This window comes from Furipterus horrens, unplaced genomic scaffold (assembly GCF_987537825.1).
Source record: "Furipterus horrens unplaced genomic scaffold, mFurHor1.1.pri manual_scaffold_5, whole genome shotgun sequence".
Taxonomy (NCBI): Eukaryota; Metazoa; Chordata; class Mammalia; order Chiroptera; family Furipteridae; genus Furipterus; species Furipterus horrens.
In genome coordinates this window covers 53660712-53673852 of record NW_028327175.1, presented here as the reverse complement: position 1 = coordinate 53673852, position 13141 = coordinate 53660712, and the positions used below count along the sequence as shown (strand labels likewise).

The following is a 13141-nucleotide window of genomic DNA, read 5'->3' as shown; positions in this document are numbered from 1 at the left end:
TATAAAAAACAGTGGCAAAAACAACAACTATTTCAATTAAATTGAATTTAGTAACAACTTTTCAGTCTTTTTTTTCCCCCCCAACTGGATTCAAGCAAGTCAGCTGCTAAACACATCAAAAACCTCCAGTGAAAATCTACTAGCTACATACAGTTTCTCACATGAAAATTGTCTCCACAAACCAGAGAACCCATTTTGAACCAATCCTAATATTGAGGAGGAAAACTCAGAGCAGAGTTGAAGTTATTCATCAAAATCTATCCAATTTTAGCCCTGGCTGGTGTGACTCAGTGGGTTGAGCATCATCCTGCAAACTGAAAGGTTGCCAGCTTGATTCCCAGTCAGGACACGTACCTGAGTTGCAGGCGTTTCTCTCCCTCTCTTTCTCCCCTACTTCCCTTTCTCTAAAAATAAGTAAATAAAATATTTGGGAAAGAAAAAAAGTTTTAATCTACCTGACTTTATAAATATTTAGATTACTCCAAATAACCCATATTTTACTTAAGTCAAAAAATTTGTTTCTGTCTCAAATTAACATCAAAACAAAGACTTATTCAGCAGGTCTTCTAGAGCACACAGAACTTCGCTGCCTACCATATTCTTCACTCTCAGAGAGTGTCCCCAGTTCCACGGATCTAACAGACTTGACTAATTTTTCTCAAGCAGAGAGGCTGAAACATTATATGCTCCTTTGCCCTTTACAAGTCTCCAACTTGATTCAATAAACATAGGAGAGGAAAAGTGTGTGTAGGGGTGGGGGTCTCTCCTTTTGAAAGTTATCGGCAGTCCACTCAAATCAGACAGGGTTTAAATCTTTCCAAGGTGAATCACTGATTATGTAGTGTCAAGGAGTCCCCACTATCATCAGAGATATTGACATCTTTTATCTTTAAAATACACACCACAAGGCCATGATCAATGGGCCTAAACTCTCAGCAGATATCTTGCATTACATGCATGAACAAAACAAACTGATGATACAAATGTAATGTAACTAACTGACCGTCACCTTATGCAGAGATAGATAACTGCCTTTATCAGAAGGTTAAGAAAGAAATGTTTCAGGAACATACATGATTTAGAAATAAACCAGGAGTTTTTCTTTGCTTTAAAAAAAAAAGTTTGCTTGGGTTCAGCTTTGAGCTCTACTTTCAGTTAAAGATAAGAAGACTAACCAGTATTATTTACTGCTGTGACAGTCACATTCTAGTTCAGTGGTTCCCAACCTTCCTAATGCCGCAACCCTCTAATACAGTTCCTCATGTTGTGGTGACCCCCAACCATAAAATTATTTTCATTGCTACTTCATAACTGTAATTTTGCTACTGTTATGAATCATAATGTAAATATCTGATATGCAGGATGTATTTTCATTGTTACAAATTGAACATAATTAAAACATAGTGATTAATCACAAAAACAATATGTAATTATATATGTGTTTTCCAATGGTCTTAGGCAACCCCTGTGAAAGGGTCATTTGATCCCCAAAGGGGTCACGACCCACAGGTGGAGAACCACTCTTCTAGCTGGTCCTTTAGGTGTTACAGGTACAAGCAAATCAATTTATGAGGACATACAAAAACATCTGAGTGGTGAAAATAAAAGACTGGAGCAGGGAAGGTTCTTGAAGCATAGAATGGCTTACTCTTATCCCTCCAGGAAACATTCCAAAATAATGATAAATTTCCCACATAAGATTTTTAGAAAAGTGTTTGAAAAGAATGTCAATTCAAAATTCAAAACCTTAAAGATACAAGGTCATACTTCAACCTCTACTAGAGAAAGAATTCCCAAAACATTCAAGACTCTTGTGTTTAAATTTCTTTTATCCACATCTTAAAACTAAGAATTTTTAAGCACTTTTTTCTTTCCAAACTTAATAACTAGCCCTTCTTCATATCATCCATTTTAAGTTCTTTTTTTTACAATTTTATGATTTCTCTTAACTTGATCAAATAACTACAAAGAACAATCAATGGGCACTAACTAGTTCTTCTAAAGGGTTAGACATTCTGTGTAGAATCTCTTGGTTTCTTTTCCTCTCTGTTAAAAATAAAAACAAATTTTCATAGACACTAGATAAAATTAAAGGTCGTCTTTTTGTGAGTTATAAATTTGAGATTTACCAATGTCACACACACACACACACACACACACACACACACACACACACACACCCCTACAGTACTTGTTGGCACTAGGGAAGACCTGGGTAGCAGATAGGTTCCCACCATAAGTACAATAGAAAATATGCAAGTATTTAAATGATTAGCAGAGCAGACAGCAACAGAGCCCCTGAGACTGGAAAACCAAGGTGTGTATTAGACAGACATGGTAGCTAATAGAACAATTCTTATATACCAGCCAGCTATCAGGGTACAGCTTGAGCGAAGGGTATAAATTATTAAATATTATAGATCTTCAAGGCTTTTTATGTACAACTGAAAATGCAAATCTTGAATCTGCAGCTACTAAGGGCTTAGTCTATCTACCTATCTCTAACTATATTTAGAAACAGTTTTTCAGCTTAGATGAAGTCACCTTTCATTCTTTAAAATTCACTATAATTTAGATTACCTTAAATAGTCAATTAAAAGCTCTATGTTTTAGAATTATTATGAATGTTGCCAAGCACATTGAAACAATTAATCACACACATTCCATTGAAAAAAAAACATTTTTTGACATTTGTCCAGAGAAGCTATTCTATGATGCAATATATTATTGTAATTTGGGGGAGAATTTACTAAAACTTCAAGTCATAATTGGGTGTCTTTATTTCCCATGAACAGTCCAGTCACCATTTTCACCTACTGTGCCTCCCCCCAAATATTGCTAATTTAATTCATTGTAAAACACTTTCATAAGAAAGCCAAACAAGTCATTTAGGTTCACATACCAAAGGAACTAGCCAAGGAAAACTTTCTTCTGGGTTTATTATTGTGTATAAAGTAAAGATACTGGAGGAACTGGTGCTAATATTTGCCTCAGTTGCTAGGATTTTCCTAAGCACGTGACTCCATGTGTTGGCATCACACTGCATTTGAAAAATCATCTTTTTCACATGTAACTTTCAGGTTCACAATATAAAGAACTTCATGCTAGGATTTTTAAACTCAAAGCTCCAGGAACTTAACTCATAGAGAATATTATTCCTGTATAGATTTAGGCAGCGGTCTGGGAATGTAAAGTTTTGAAACACAAAATACAATGTGGCCACTAGGTGGTGATATCCGTCCATCACTATATTATGAATTACAAACTCACTATTAACAAAATAGAATTTAGAATGCACCTCAGAAATCATGATTATTTACTCAATGTGACCAAAAAATTTAAAAAATAAAAAAAATAAAGGATTATCTGTGATATGTCCTCTCAGTTTTTTGAGGGAAAGCATGAAGAGAGCACCTTGCTAGAAGATGGACCTCAGTCAGACCGTATTTGCCAACCTGATAGCACTCTGTTCTGCTATAGGCCATTGTAGCCGTAATATGAATTTTCTATTGGAGTAAAATGTTCATCTACAGTAGCTTCTTTTCTCCATTTTGCTTATTAAACTATCACATGATTTACATCAGTGGTGAAATTGTATCAAAAGCCAACCAAAATCTCTAATATCCACCTAAAATCCTTAGAAGGGCGATCATTAACACCTACGCACACAAATGAATGTCCGCAGTGTGATTCACATTTAGTTTGGTCTTAGGTAAAAGCTTATCTAGAGTAGCTATAAAAACACGACACGAAAAGCTGACTCCCTGTGTGCAAACTCTTCTTATCACCTGTGCTCCCACAGCTACAAATGACATCCAAATGCAGTCGATGCCAAGGGTAAGCAGATAACCACCAAAGCATAAAAGCAAACTCCAAATAGAAAACACTTTGCCAAGAGGACGGCTTACCCGTTTGAAACACACGCTGATAAGAGGCCACCTTTCCCTAAATAAAGAACTCAGAATAACCCAGGTTACCCCCAGCCATTCAGAACACAGGTCAAACGTTTATCTGAATGAAAGCTAGAAGGACTACTTATTACAGAAATAAAAACATTTGGGAACTTTAAAATGCCTCTGTTTCCCCTAGATGGCTGTGGGACACAATGGGCACTTGTGTGCTATCTGTGGAGGGTACATTTAACTTTGTTTTATTTAACTTGTTCAGGGCAAATGACCTCCCTGCAAGGTAGAGATAGACCCTCTTCTGATCCTTCTACTTGCTGAAGGTTACTCTGGTCTGGGTCCTTATTTATTTACATTTTAAGGGAGGTTATGATTTTGCTGTTGTCTTTTAGTTGAACAACTGAAAAGAAAAGAGCAGCTTTGTTTTAAAGGAGAAAGAGACGTTTGTTTTGGTGTCACTGCCGGAGGCTGGCGGCCTGGAGTCGGATCCTACAAACATGACTGTGCTGAAGGGAAGAAAAACTAACTTGGGGTCTCCTGATAGTTGTTAAAGTGGCAACATGCCCACTCTTTTCCTAGCTGGCAAATCTCTGTACGGAGAGACAATCTGCCAGGTCCTGAGTGCAGCACTAATCTTGTGTAATAGCGTGAGCTCACTGCCGACAAAGGCAGTAATTATCAACAGCATTTTGCAAAGGATGTGAGTTACTCCCACTGTGAGACCACTTGGAGACAGGGCCCCAGGCAGAGCCCCACAGAGACACTTGCATTCAGTCCCCATCATGAATGGGTGCCAGCGGACTCCTTCACCCGGGCTTGTTTGCACTGGTCTTCAGTCAGGAAGTGCTAACATCCAAATGCAACGTGAAACTGCCAAAACCCATTCAACAATTTTTTTTTTTGTTTTGCCTTTTTGGTGGTTATTCATTGTCTAAAATTATGACTCATGAAATTTAAATGTCTGTGATTTTAAGATTTCATAGAGCATGATGGAAGAGCATCTGTGAGAAGCAACTGCAGCATTGATAATTTTCTTCCTCTTTAAGGATAATCTTCTCAATTATGAAATGATTTTCCAGTGATGGGTAAATATTGTTCTTCCAGCTGTTTGACCCATCACTAGCTATTTGCACGCAAGTAAAGGCAAGGTGGAGATGCATGTTTTCTGTTCTAGAGCTAGTCTATAACTCCTTGTATTTCCCATGCAGAATCAGAAGGACCAGTGCTTGGTTTTAAATCACATTCAACTGCAATATAAGTAAAAATATTCATTAGGAGCTCAAGTGACCTTTTGCATAAAAGAAACTGAGAATTCTAATAATGAGGAATGTGTTAAAGGCTGAGGAAACAGCATATGTTTTCCTTGGCTTTTAAGTTAATATAATGAAGCCTGTGAGGTTTAACATAATTAAATTAATGTTGATATGCAGTGTGACTTGTTCACAGAGAAGTGGCATTTGACTTGGAGCTAAAACCACACCACAGCTAACACATATCCATCTGCAAATACTTTATATAAAGTCATCTAAGATTTTTAGGTAGAAAGAGAAAAACTTAAGTTTTTGGTTGGGTGGGGGGTTGTTTTGCATTATTTTTCTGTTAAATCATGTAATCCTTTCAAAGGGGCAGAAACCTACAAACAAGCTTAGAAAACACGAGGAATTAGTTAATACTCCTGATTTCTCTTTTCAATGTCCAACACATCTGGGAGAAGGAGGACGCTAAGACCTTTGTGTTTATAAAGTGTAATGATCCATTCCCACAGAAAAACAATAATGGTTTATAGCCTGCGATTTGTTACTCCTTTTCTCTGCCCCTTTTAAATGTCTCTTCCTGGGTTAAGGGCTATTCCTTTATTGTTTCTACCTTTTTCAAAGCTGGTTTTTCTCACAATACTTTGCTTGACAGACTGATGTGTTTATTTATGAAAGAAGAAAAGGCACTCTGGATTTCAAGCCAACTCCACAACCAATCTGGCTATTGTCATGTACCACCTCTAACCAGGAGAGCCAGTGGGTTTCCCACATTCTAGGTGTTCCAGCTTGCCCATGTTGGATCATGCTCATTAAAATAAATAAATAAATAAATAAATAAATAAATAAATAAATAAATAAAACACAGAATTTAGTGAAGTTCTAGAAATATTTTTAACTGGGATTTTTTTTTTACATAGAAAAGGCTACCATTAGCATTTTGTAACCTATGTCATAACTGTTAAGGGACAAGATGAGTTGGCCAGAACTAGAAAATAAGACATTTATTGATCTGTGAATTAGTAACTTGTTCAAGAACTACCTGACTAGCTTCAGACCAGTGCAGAGGGAAGGACGTCTGTGTGTATACCAGAGAGAAGAAGGAGGCTGCAAGCCAGCAACCTCACTGGCGTCAGGCTTAAGTCCTTACAAAGCGAGATGACAGGAGCAAAAAGGTGAATAAGATGTAGAAAGCCCTTAAATGTAGATGTAGAAACCCTAAATTTAGGGTTTGTTTTTTTACCAAACAAATCAAACTTTCCAAAAGCCCCTCGGCATTTTAAATAGGAACTGTCAGTTCTATTCAATCCTCCACCTCTGGACAATGCTATGGCAGGTGACATTTTCCTTTGAAGTAACTGCGCTAGATCCACTGAAGCACATGGGTCTCCCGCGGTGAGGGGTTCTGAGGGGTTCGCTTTGAAGGTACTGGGAAGTGCAGCAAGGGGAAGAGAGAAAGGAGCAGCACAGACCACGGAGAATTCCCCTCATGAAAATTTTATTTCTGAGGGTCAGATATAGGAGGGGGCACGGAAGTGAGAGTTTTAAATCTCAGAGGTCCATGGGTTGATTCTTAACCACTGGTTGGGGAAGCAGGTTATGAAAAAGTAGTGTGATTCCAGTACCAAACTGTTTCTAATATCTCCCTAACTATGCTACCCATGGACACACAATACTCTACAGCTGCAAAGAAAGCTATAAAAATGAGTTTGCTAGGAAGTATATAGACAGAAAGATAGAAGCGTTTCCTGATGTCTGGCTCCCTCTGTGCAAAGAACAGTCACAGATTGTGGATGAATAAATGAAGCTCTGTCCAGCCTGGGGCAACAATTTATCCTTGGTCAAACAACCTAAAATATAAAATGAGCTGATAACATCCAGGAGTAAGATTTCCTTTTGCTCATTTTATTACATTGTGGATTTAGATAATAAGGTTCTTTAAAATCATTTTTCTTAAAGGAATATAATAGTAGAATATGTGCCTATCTTGGAAAAAAGTCATCCTTCAAAGTTTGGAGTAATCACTGGTTTCCTAAAGCTCCAGGGAAAATCTGCCCTCATGTAACTCAAATCTGCAGGAGTGGCAGAGGTTGAAAAGTTTGCTTTCCATGTTTTCTCCCTAAACTTTACTATAAATGTATTCTTTGGACAACCATGGACAAAATTGTCATTATTTCCAGCAGTAACACCTATTTTCCTTTGGGTTAATAACTTTTGTAAGATGCATTATGCTTGGCTATATATTCTGTTTGTGAGGAACATTTTATTTTCTTGTCATCATATTTAAAATCCCACCTATTATGTTTTAATGTTTTTAATACTGGTACAACTTTAAATAAAATATTTAATCTAGATATGCAAGAATTGTCATAAAGAGATTCAGCCAAAAGACTCAATTGGTCATTTCAGGATTCAAAAGATAGTGAGTTGGTTGAACAATGTACGGATATTGATTATCATTCAAAAAAACATTTATTGGGTATCTATTTTTGTCAACAACTCTGTTAGGTGTTGAACAATTAGAGATAAAAGTTAATCTGTGCCTCAGAAAGCACAGTGTTGGGAAATTTACCCAACAGGGGTTTGTGGTAGGATTGGAAGAGTGCACAAAGAGCTACAGGAACCCAAAAGAAGAACTCTTAGCCATACCCACGCAGCTAGGGAGCCTTCCTGGGAGAAGAAGACCCTTGGCTAAGCAAAGTAGGGGCATAGATATTCTAAGTAGTAGGGCAAGTGTATGCAAGGACCTGCAGGAATGAGACGTTCTGGGTTATCCTGGTGAGTGTTTTGAGATGGGATAGCTTATGTAGTGGCAGATAGAGTTGGTGGGCTTAGTATGTCATGCTAATACTTAGCATTTTACTGAAGGCAATATAAAGACATTGAAGAATTTTTAGAAGGGAGTAACAAGAGTTCATAGCAAGGAGAGAGGAAGGTCATAGGCACTAAAAAACAGATCTGGGGGAAAACACTTCAGATTAGTCATTCATTTAACAATAAGTTAAGGATAGAACTTAAAAGTCAGATAATAGTATAAAAGCTAGATAAGAAATATTTGTTTAAGTTCACCAGCTTTAATGTATATTTAACTTGGATGCTTTAACTTAGTGTCTTTGAAGACATTACTTCGGTGACAAGTAAAGTCATTCATTATTGAAGTTATTTGTCAAGGTTTCTAACAAAGCACTTGTGGCACTTCACTGTTAGAGATCAATAGTCGAGTTAAAGAATAACTGGTAGTAGAAATAATAGCTGCTGGTAGAAATAACTTAGTGACACCCAAGTAGAAACCCAAGTGACAAAGTGAAAATGTAAATGTGTTCAGAGAAAATAACCTTAATATAAATCACAAGGGGAAGCCTAGAACCAATTTTACTCATGAGTATCCCTTTGTGAAATTAATTGGGCAAACACCAAATAAATAATAAAGATTTTTAAAACATAACAAAAGCAGGAATTAGGCATTACAGAAGCCAATAATGGGGAGTGAATTGATCAGAACCTGAAGGAGAGAAGCAATTTAGATAACTTGCACAAATAACATTGTTGATTTGGTATAAACCTGTAAATTGAATTAGTCTAGCTGTAAAGCATAATCATGTTAAATATGATAAAACTATACTGAAGGTATAATTTTGACTGAAAGCAAAGTTTAATTATTTTAAGAAACAAAAGTATTGAAATTGAGACCTAATGTAAACTTGTTTTTACTGAATATTAGACTGAGTAACCAAAGCTAATACTCAATGAATACCAGTGGTCCTTTTTGTTTTAATACTGCTCTACCACCCAAGAAGGATAAGCTCTAATCAATCCTTCAAACCAAAAATGGGAGTGGGGGTGGGGAGGAGAGAAATCACTCTAAAACATAAACCAAGTCCTTAAAATTACACATAGTAACGTTAACACCATTTCCAAGTGTAAGCCGATACTGCTTTCTCCGATGAAGAGTTTACTATTAGGGGTATTTTCAAAAGCAAGACACTTGGAGTAAACAGCGAAACAAAGGAGAACTATTTTATTCAAAGGCCTGTGCACATATGGAACCTGTTAAGGAGAGGGGTAGCAGCAGAAAGAACTACAAACGAGTGTGAGTGTCACCTAGGTTGTCTCAGAAAGGAAGGGATGGAGGCAAGGGTGGTTACCAAAGCAGAAAGTGGGCCAGAGATCAATCAGCTGGGAGGGAGACGGGCTGTTTCAAAATGTTCAAAGTTAAGGGACACTCCTTACCACACTATTATTTTATACAAAGAGTGAACTAAGAAGAAACCAGGGGTCTGTCAGAGTTTTTCCTGAAGTTACTTGTGTCATTTCTTTGATAAACTTTGCTTGTTTATGTAATTCATTTGCTGCCTTCTTAGAACCGGGACCTTCACTTGGTGGTCTCTCCATAACCCTTCGCTTTCAATTAAAAATGTAAATTAAGGCCTGGCTGGTGTGGCCCAGTGGACTGAGTGCTGACCTGCAAACCAAGGGGTCGCTGGCTCAATGGTTCAATCCCAGTCAGGGCTAAGGCCTCGGTTGTGGGCCAGACCCCCAGTTGAGGGTGGGCAAGAGGCAACCACACATTGATGTTCCTCCCCTTCTCTTTCTCCCTCCCTTCCCCTCTCTCTAAAAATAAATAAATAGTCTTAAACAATTTTTAAAATATAAATTAATTAAGAATAAGGTTCCTGCATACATTGTATAGTTATTAATGTTAGGTTCTTCCTCTGAAAATTTCTGGGAAAAATCAATATTTTTTGACAAAGTGCAATGCTGGTTTATTCACCAAGTTTAGGACCAGTCTGATTATGAAAATGGTAATTTTCATAGTCCATTAAAATTAATGGACACAGATGAAGAAAATGGTTAATTTGCCTTGTTTTGGCATAGTGGGATAACAATATCTGATGAGCCAAGCTAACCTGACTGGCACCTGACAGGGAAAATGAATTTCCTCAGATATTTTACAGACCTTACATGGCTGCCAGATGTAAGTCAATATTTAGTCTCATTAACCAAGCTCACAAAACTTACAGGGCCTTACCCTAGACACTGTGAGAAATAAAAAACAAACAAGAGAAACACTGCTTTGAAGAGTTGAACTCTTAATGGAGAGACCAGAATAAACATCTAGTTAACACATAAAAATGCTAAGAATGAAAACATACAAATCAATTCCATGTAACCAATGAGAGATTGCACATAGTCAGAGACTTGGCCCAATCAGGTCAGTATGAAGCAAATGACAGGTTTTACGTACACTCCACCTGGCTTACAGGTAGACTGACTATTAGTGGCCTGAGTCTGCAGGGCACAAGTTAAGTGCCAACTGGATTGGCCATCTGAGTTCTTGGCATTCTGGTTTTTGTAATATAGTTGGGATTTCACAAGGATCTGTACTTTTCACTGGGCTATTTATAAAGGAAAGTTTGTGAGAGAAACACTTAACGATAGGTATCTTAGGAACCCAATTTATCCCACAAGAAAGAAATATGCATTTAACAAGGCTCATTAAATGCCTATATGATATAACATACATTAACAGAATTATGCAGTTTTAACTACCTGTTATATACAGAAAAGAAGTCCTCTTAATTTTTATATTTACTTATAAATTAATAAAACAAGTCTATTTTCAGTTAAAATTAATACATAAGGACTTGTGCCATACCAACCGCTATTAATCTAATTGACCAAATTTATCTCCCTTAGTTAATTAAAACAAAAAGAAAACATACAGATGTAAAAATTACAGGTACACCATCTAGTGAGGGCAATTAAAAGAAAACAAGACTAATTGATCCAAAAGGTGTGGTTTATATACCTTACTGGGAATATGTTTTATGGACAATCAGCTTTCCCTATGGTTTCTGATTCTTGCCAAAGAATCTACTTATGGACTTGAATGACACACAGTGCTGATTAAACATAAGGAGTCATGACAAATAAAGGGTAAACCAAGCTTTATTTCAGGGTTGCTAAAGGCAAAATGTAATAAGGATACTCTTTAAAGTCAAGGATGTACCAGCCAGAAAAAGATCTGTGGCCTTGGAGACAGGCCTGAGTTCAAATACTGGCTTCACCTCCTAATAGCATTGTGACTGCACAAATATTTCAGCCTACTGACCTTTCTTTTCTTTACTTGTAAAACACCTAATACCTCCCTTAAAGGTTATTTGGGAAATAAAACAATGCAAAGTGCTTAATACAGTGAATGGCACAGCTGAACTAAGGAGTATGAAAAGGGACTCCCCCTAAAATGGAATTTTCTTCTGGAGGGCAGGCCCCTTGCAGTACAGGCTTCCCCAACTAGGCGAGTGTTCTAGGAACAATTTGCATCAGTGTGCCAGCTGGCGTTGTTGTGAGAGGCTATGTTCAGTTTCAGTGAATATTTTTTGAAGACTTTCGACGTGTTTGCCCATTTCATGATGGGTGATTTACGAGCACACCTGCCCACACCACGGTGAGTGTTCAGCAGTTTTTGACCCAAAACAGCATGACCCTCATGCTCTACCCTCCCTGTTTACCCAATCTCACCCCAAGCAACATTTTTTTCTTTCCCCAGATGAAAAAGTTCTCAAAGGGAAACGTTTTGCTAACGTGAAAGAGGTGAAACCAAAAATGGCAGAAGCACTAAAAGGCATCAAAATCAATGAGTTCAGAAACTGTTTTTGAGCTTTGGAAAAAAATGTCTCATTAAGTGTATTGCATCAAATGGAGAATACCTTGAGGTGACTTAAGTTTAAACATGTAAGAATAAATACACAAATTTTTATAATTAAATTCCATTTGGGGGGGATCCCCCCTTGTATGTCTACAGAGCACAAAGAAGCTTTCCTGAACAGAGCAGAACTTCCAAAAACAGATTACTTTGGCATTTGTTCTAAGACAAACTTTACATTTTGCCAAAATCATTAAATTAGATGAGTGGCAGTTAATGAATGAAATTTAAGCAGCTAAGTAATTCACACCCAGAAAAGAGCTTAGCAACTATTTTCAACTTTTCTTCTTGTTTATCTAATTTAAAATTTAATTTACACTTACTGTCTAGCCCAGTGGATCCTGACTTTATCTGCATTTTAGAACCACCTGGGGAACACTTAGAAAATATAGCTGCCAGAGGTTTTGCTGTAATAAACTTGAATTGAATCCTAGACACCAGTTGTTTCATTACACTCTCCCAATGATTCTAACAGCCAGGGCCTAGAAACACTAGTATAGTTAATCACACTTGAAAAATTTTGGAAACAAAAAACAAAAAAACACAGCTTCATCAATCCTGACTTAAGAACCTTATTCTAGCCTGCTCAAGGTTGTGGTCAGTGTTACCAAACCATTCCTTTCTTTACAAAGTAGAGAAAACTAAAAAAATATATAAATAGTCAGCAGAGTTTGAATGGAAGGAAATTCATAAGATCACAATCCAACAATCTTTTTTAAGATAAAAAAAAAGGGGGGCATTTTTTGCTTGGATAAAAATAAGCCATGCCTTATAGCAGATTTTCAGTGTAATTGTGTAATAGAGAAAGGTATTTTTTAAAGGCATTTTTTTTTACAGATATTCTTTTCCTTTTCATTTTGAAGCTATACAAAGCCAAGATAACTATCTTAAAGACAGTCTTCAGGCACTTCTGATTATGTGGTTTACCAGTCCAGTGGAAACCTGATACAGTCTTCTTTTAAAAAGGGCTACAGTGATTGGAGGACTGGTGGTTGGATACATTCTCATGGAACTCTTCTAATTCCCCTCTATTTCACTGAGGAATCCTGAGCAAGTCACTTAGCTGGTCTTCTGTCTAATGTGTCCTCCACACAATGCAATAAGCACACAGTACCAAGTTCCTAGAATGGGTACTATTTTCATCAGCAACTTACCAGTGTGCTGCCATCAGTCCAACGGAAGTCATGCTCGAACATCTTGTCATTGAGGCCTATCCACTGATAGTCATGGCCCACACCTTAAAAGATGGTAAATAACACAGATATTTTTATTAGCTT

General features: G+C 37.1%; 1 protein-coding gene across 3 annotated transcripts in view; it reads right to left on the bottom strand.

The window, feature by feature from the left end:
* Positions 1 to 13141, bottom strand: part of VCAN (versican) — a 96989-nt gene that overhangs the window by 12938 nt on the left and 70910 nt on the right. For all 3 annotated transcript variants that reach the window (XM_090276450.1, XM_090276448.1, XM_090276449.1), the window contains one exon: positions 13019 to 13101. In XM_090276450.1, coding sequence (XP_090132576.1) covers positions 13019 to 13101 — 83 coding nt within the window. The remainder of the gene's footprint in view (positions 1 to 13018; positions 13102 to 13141) is intronic.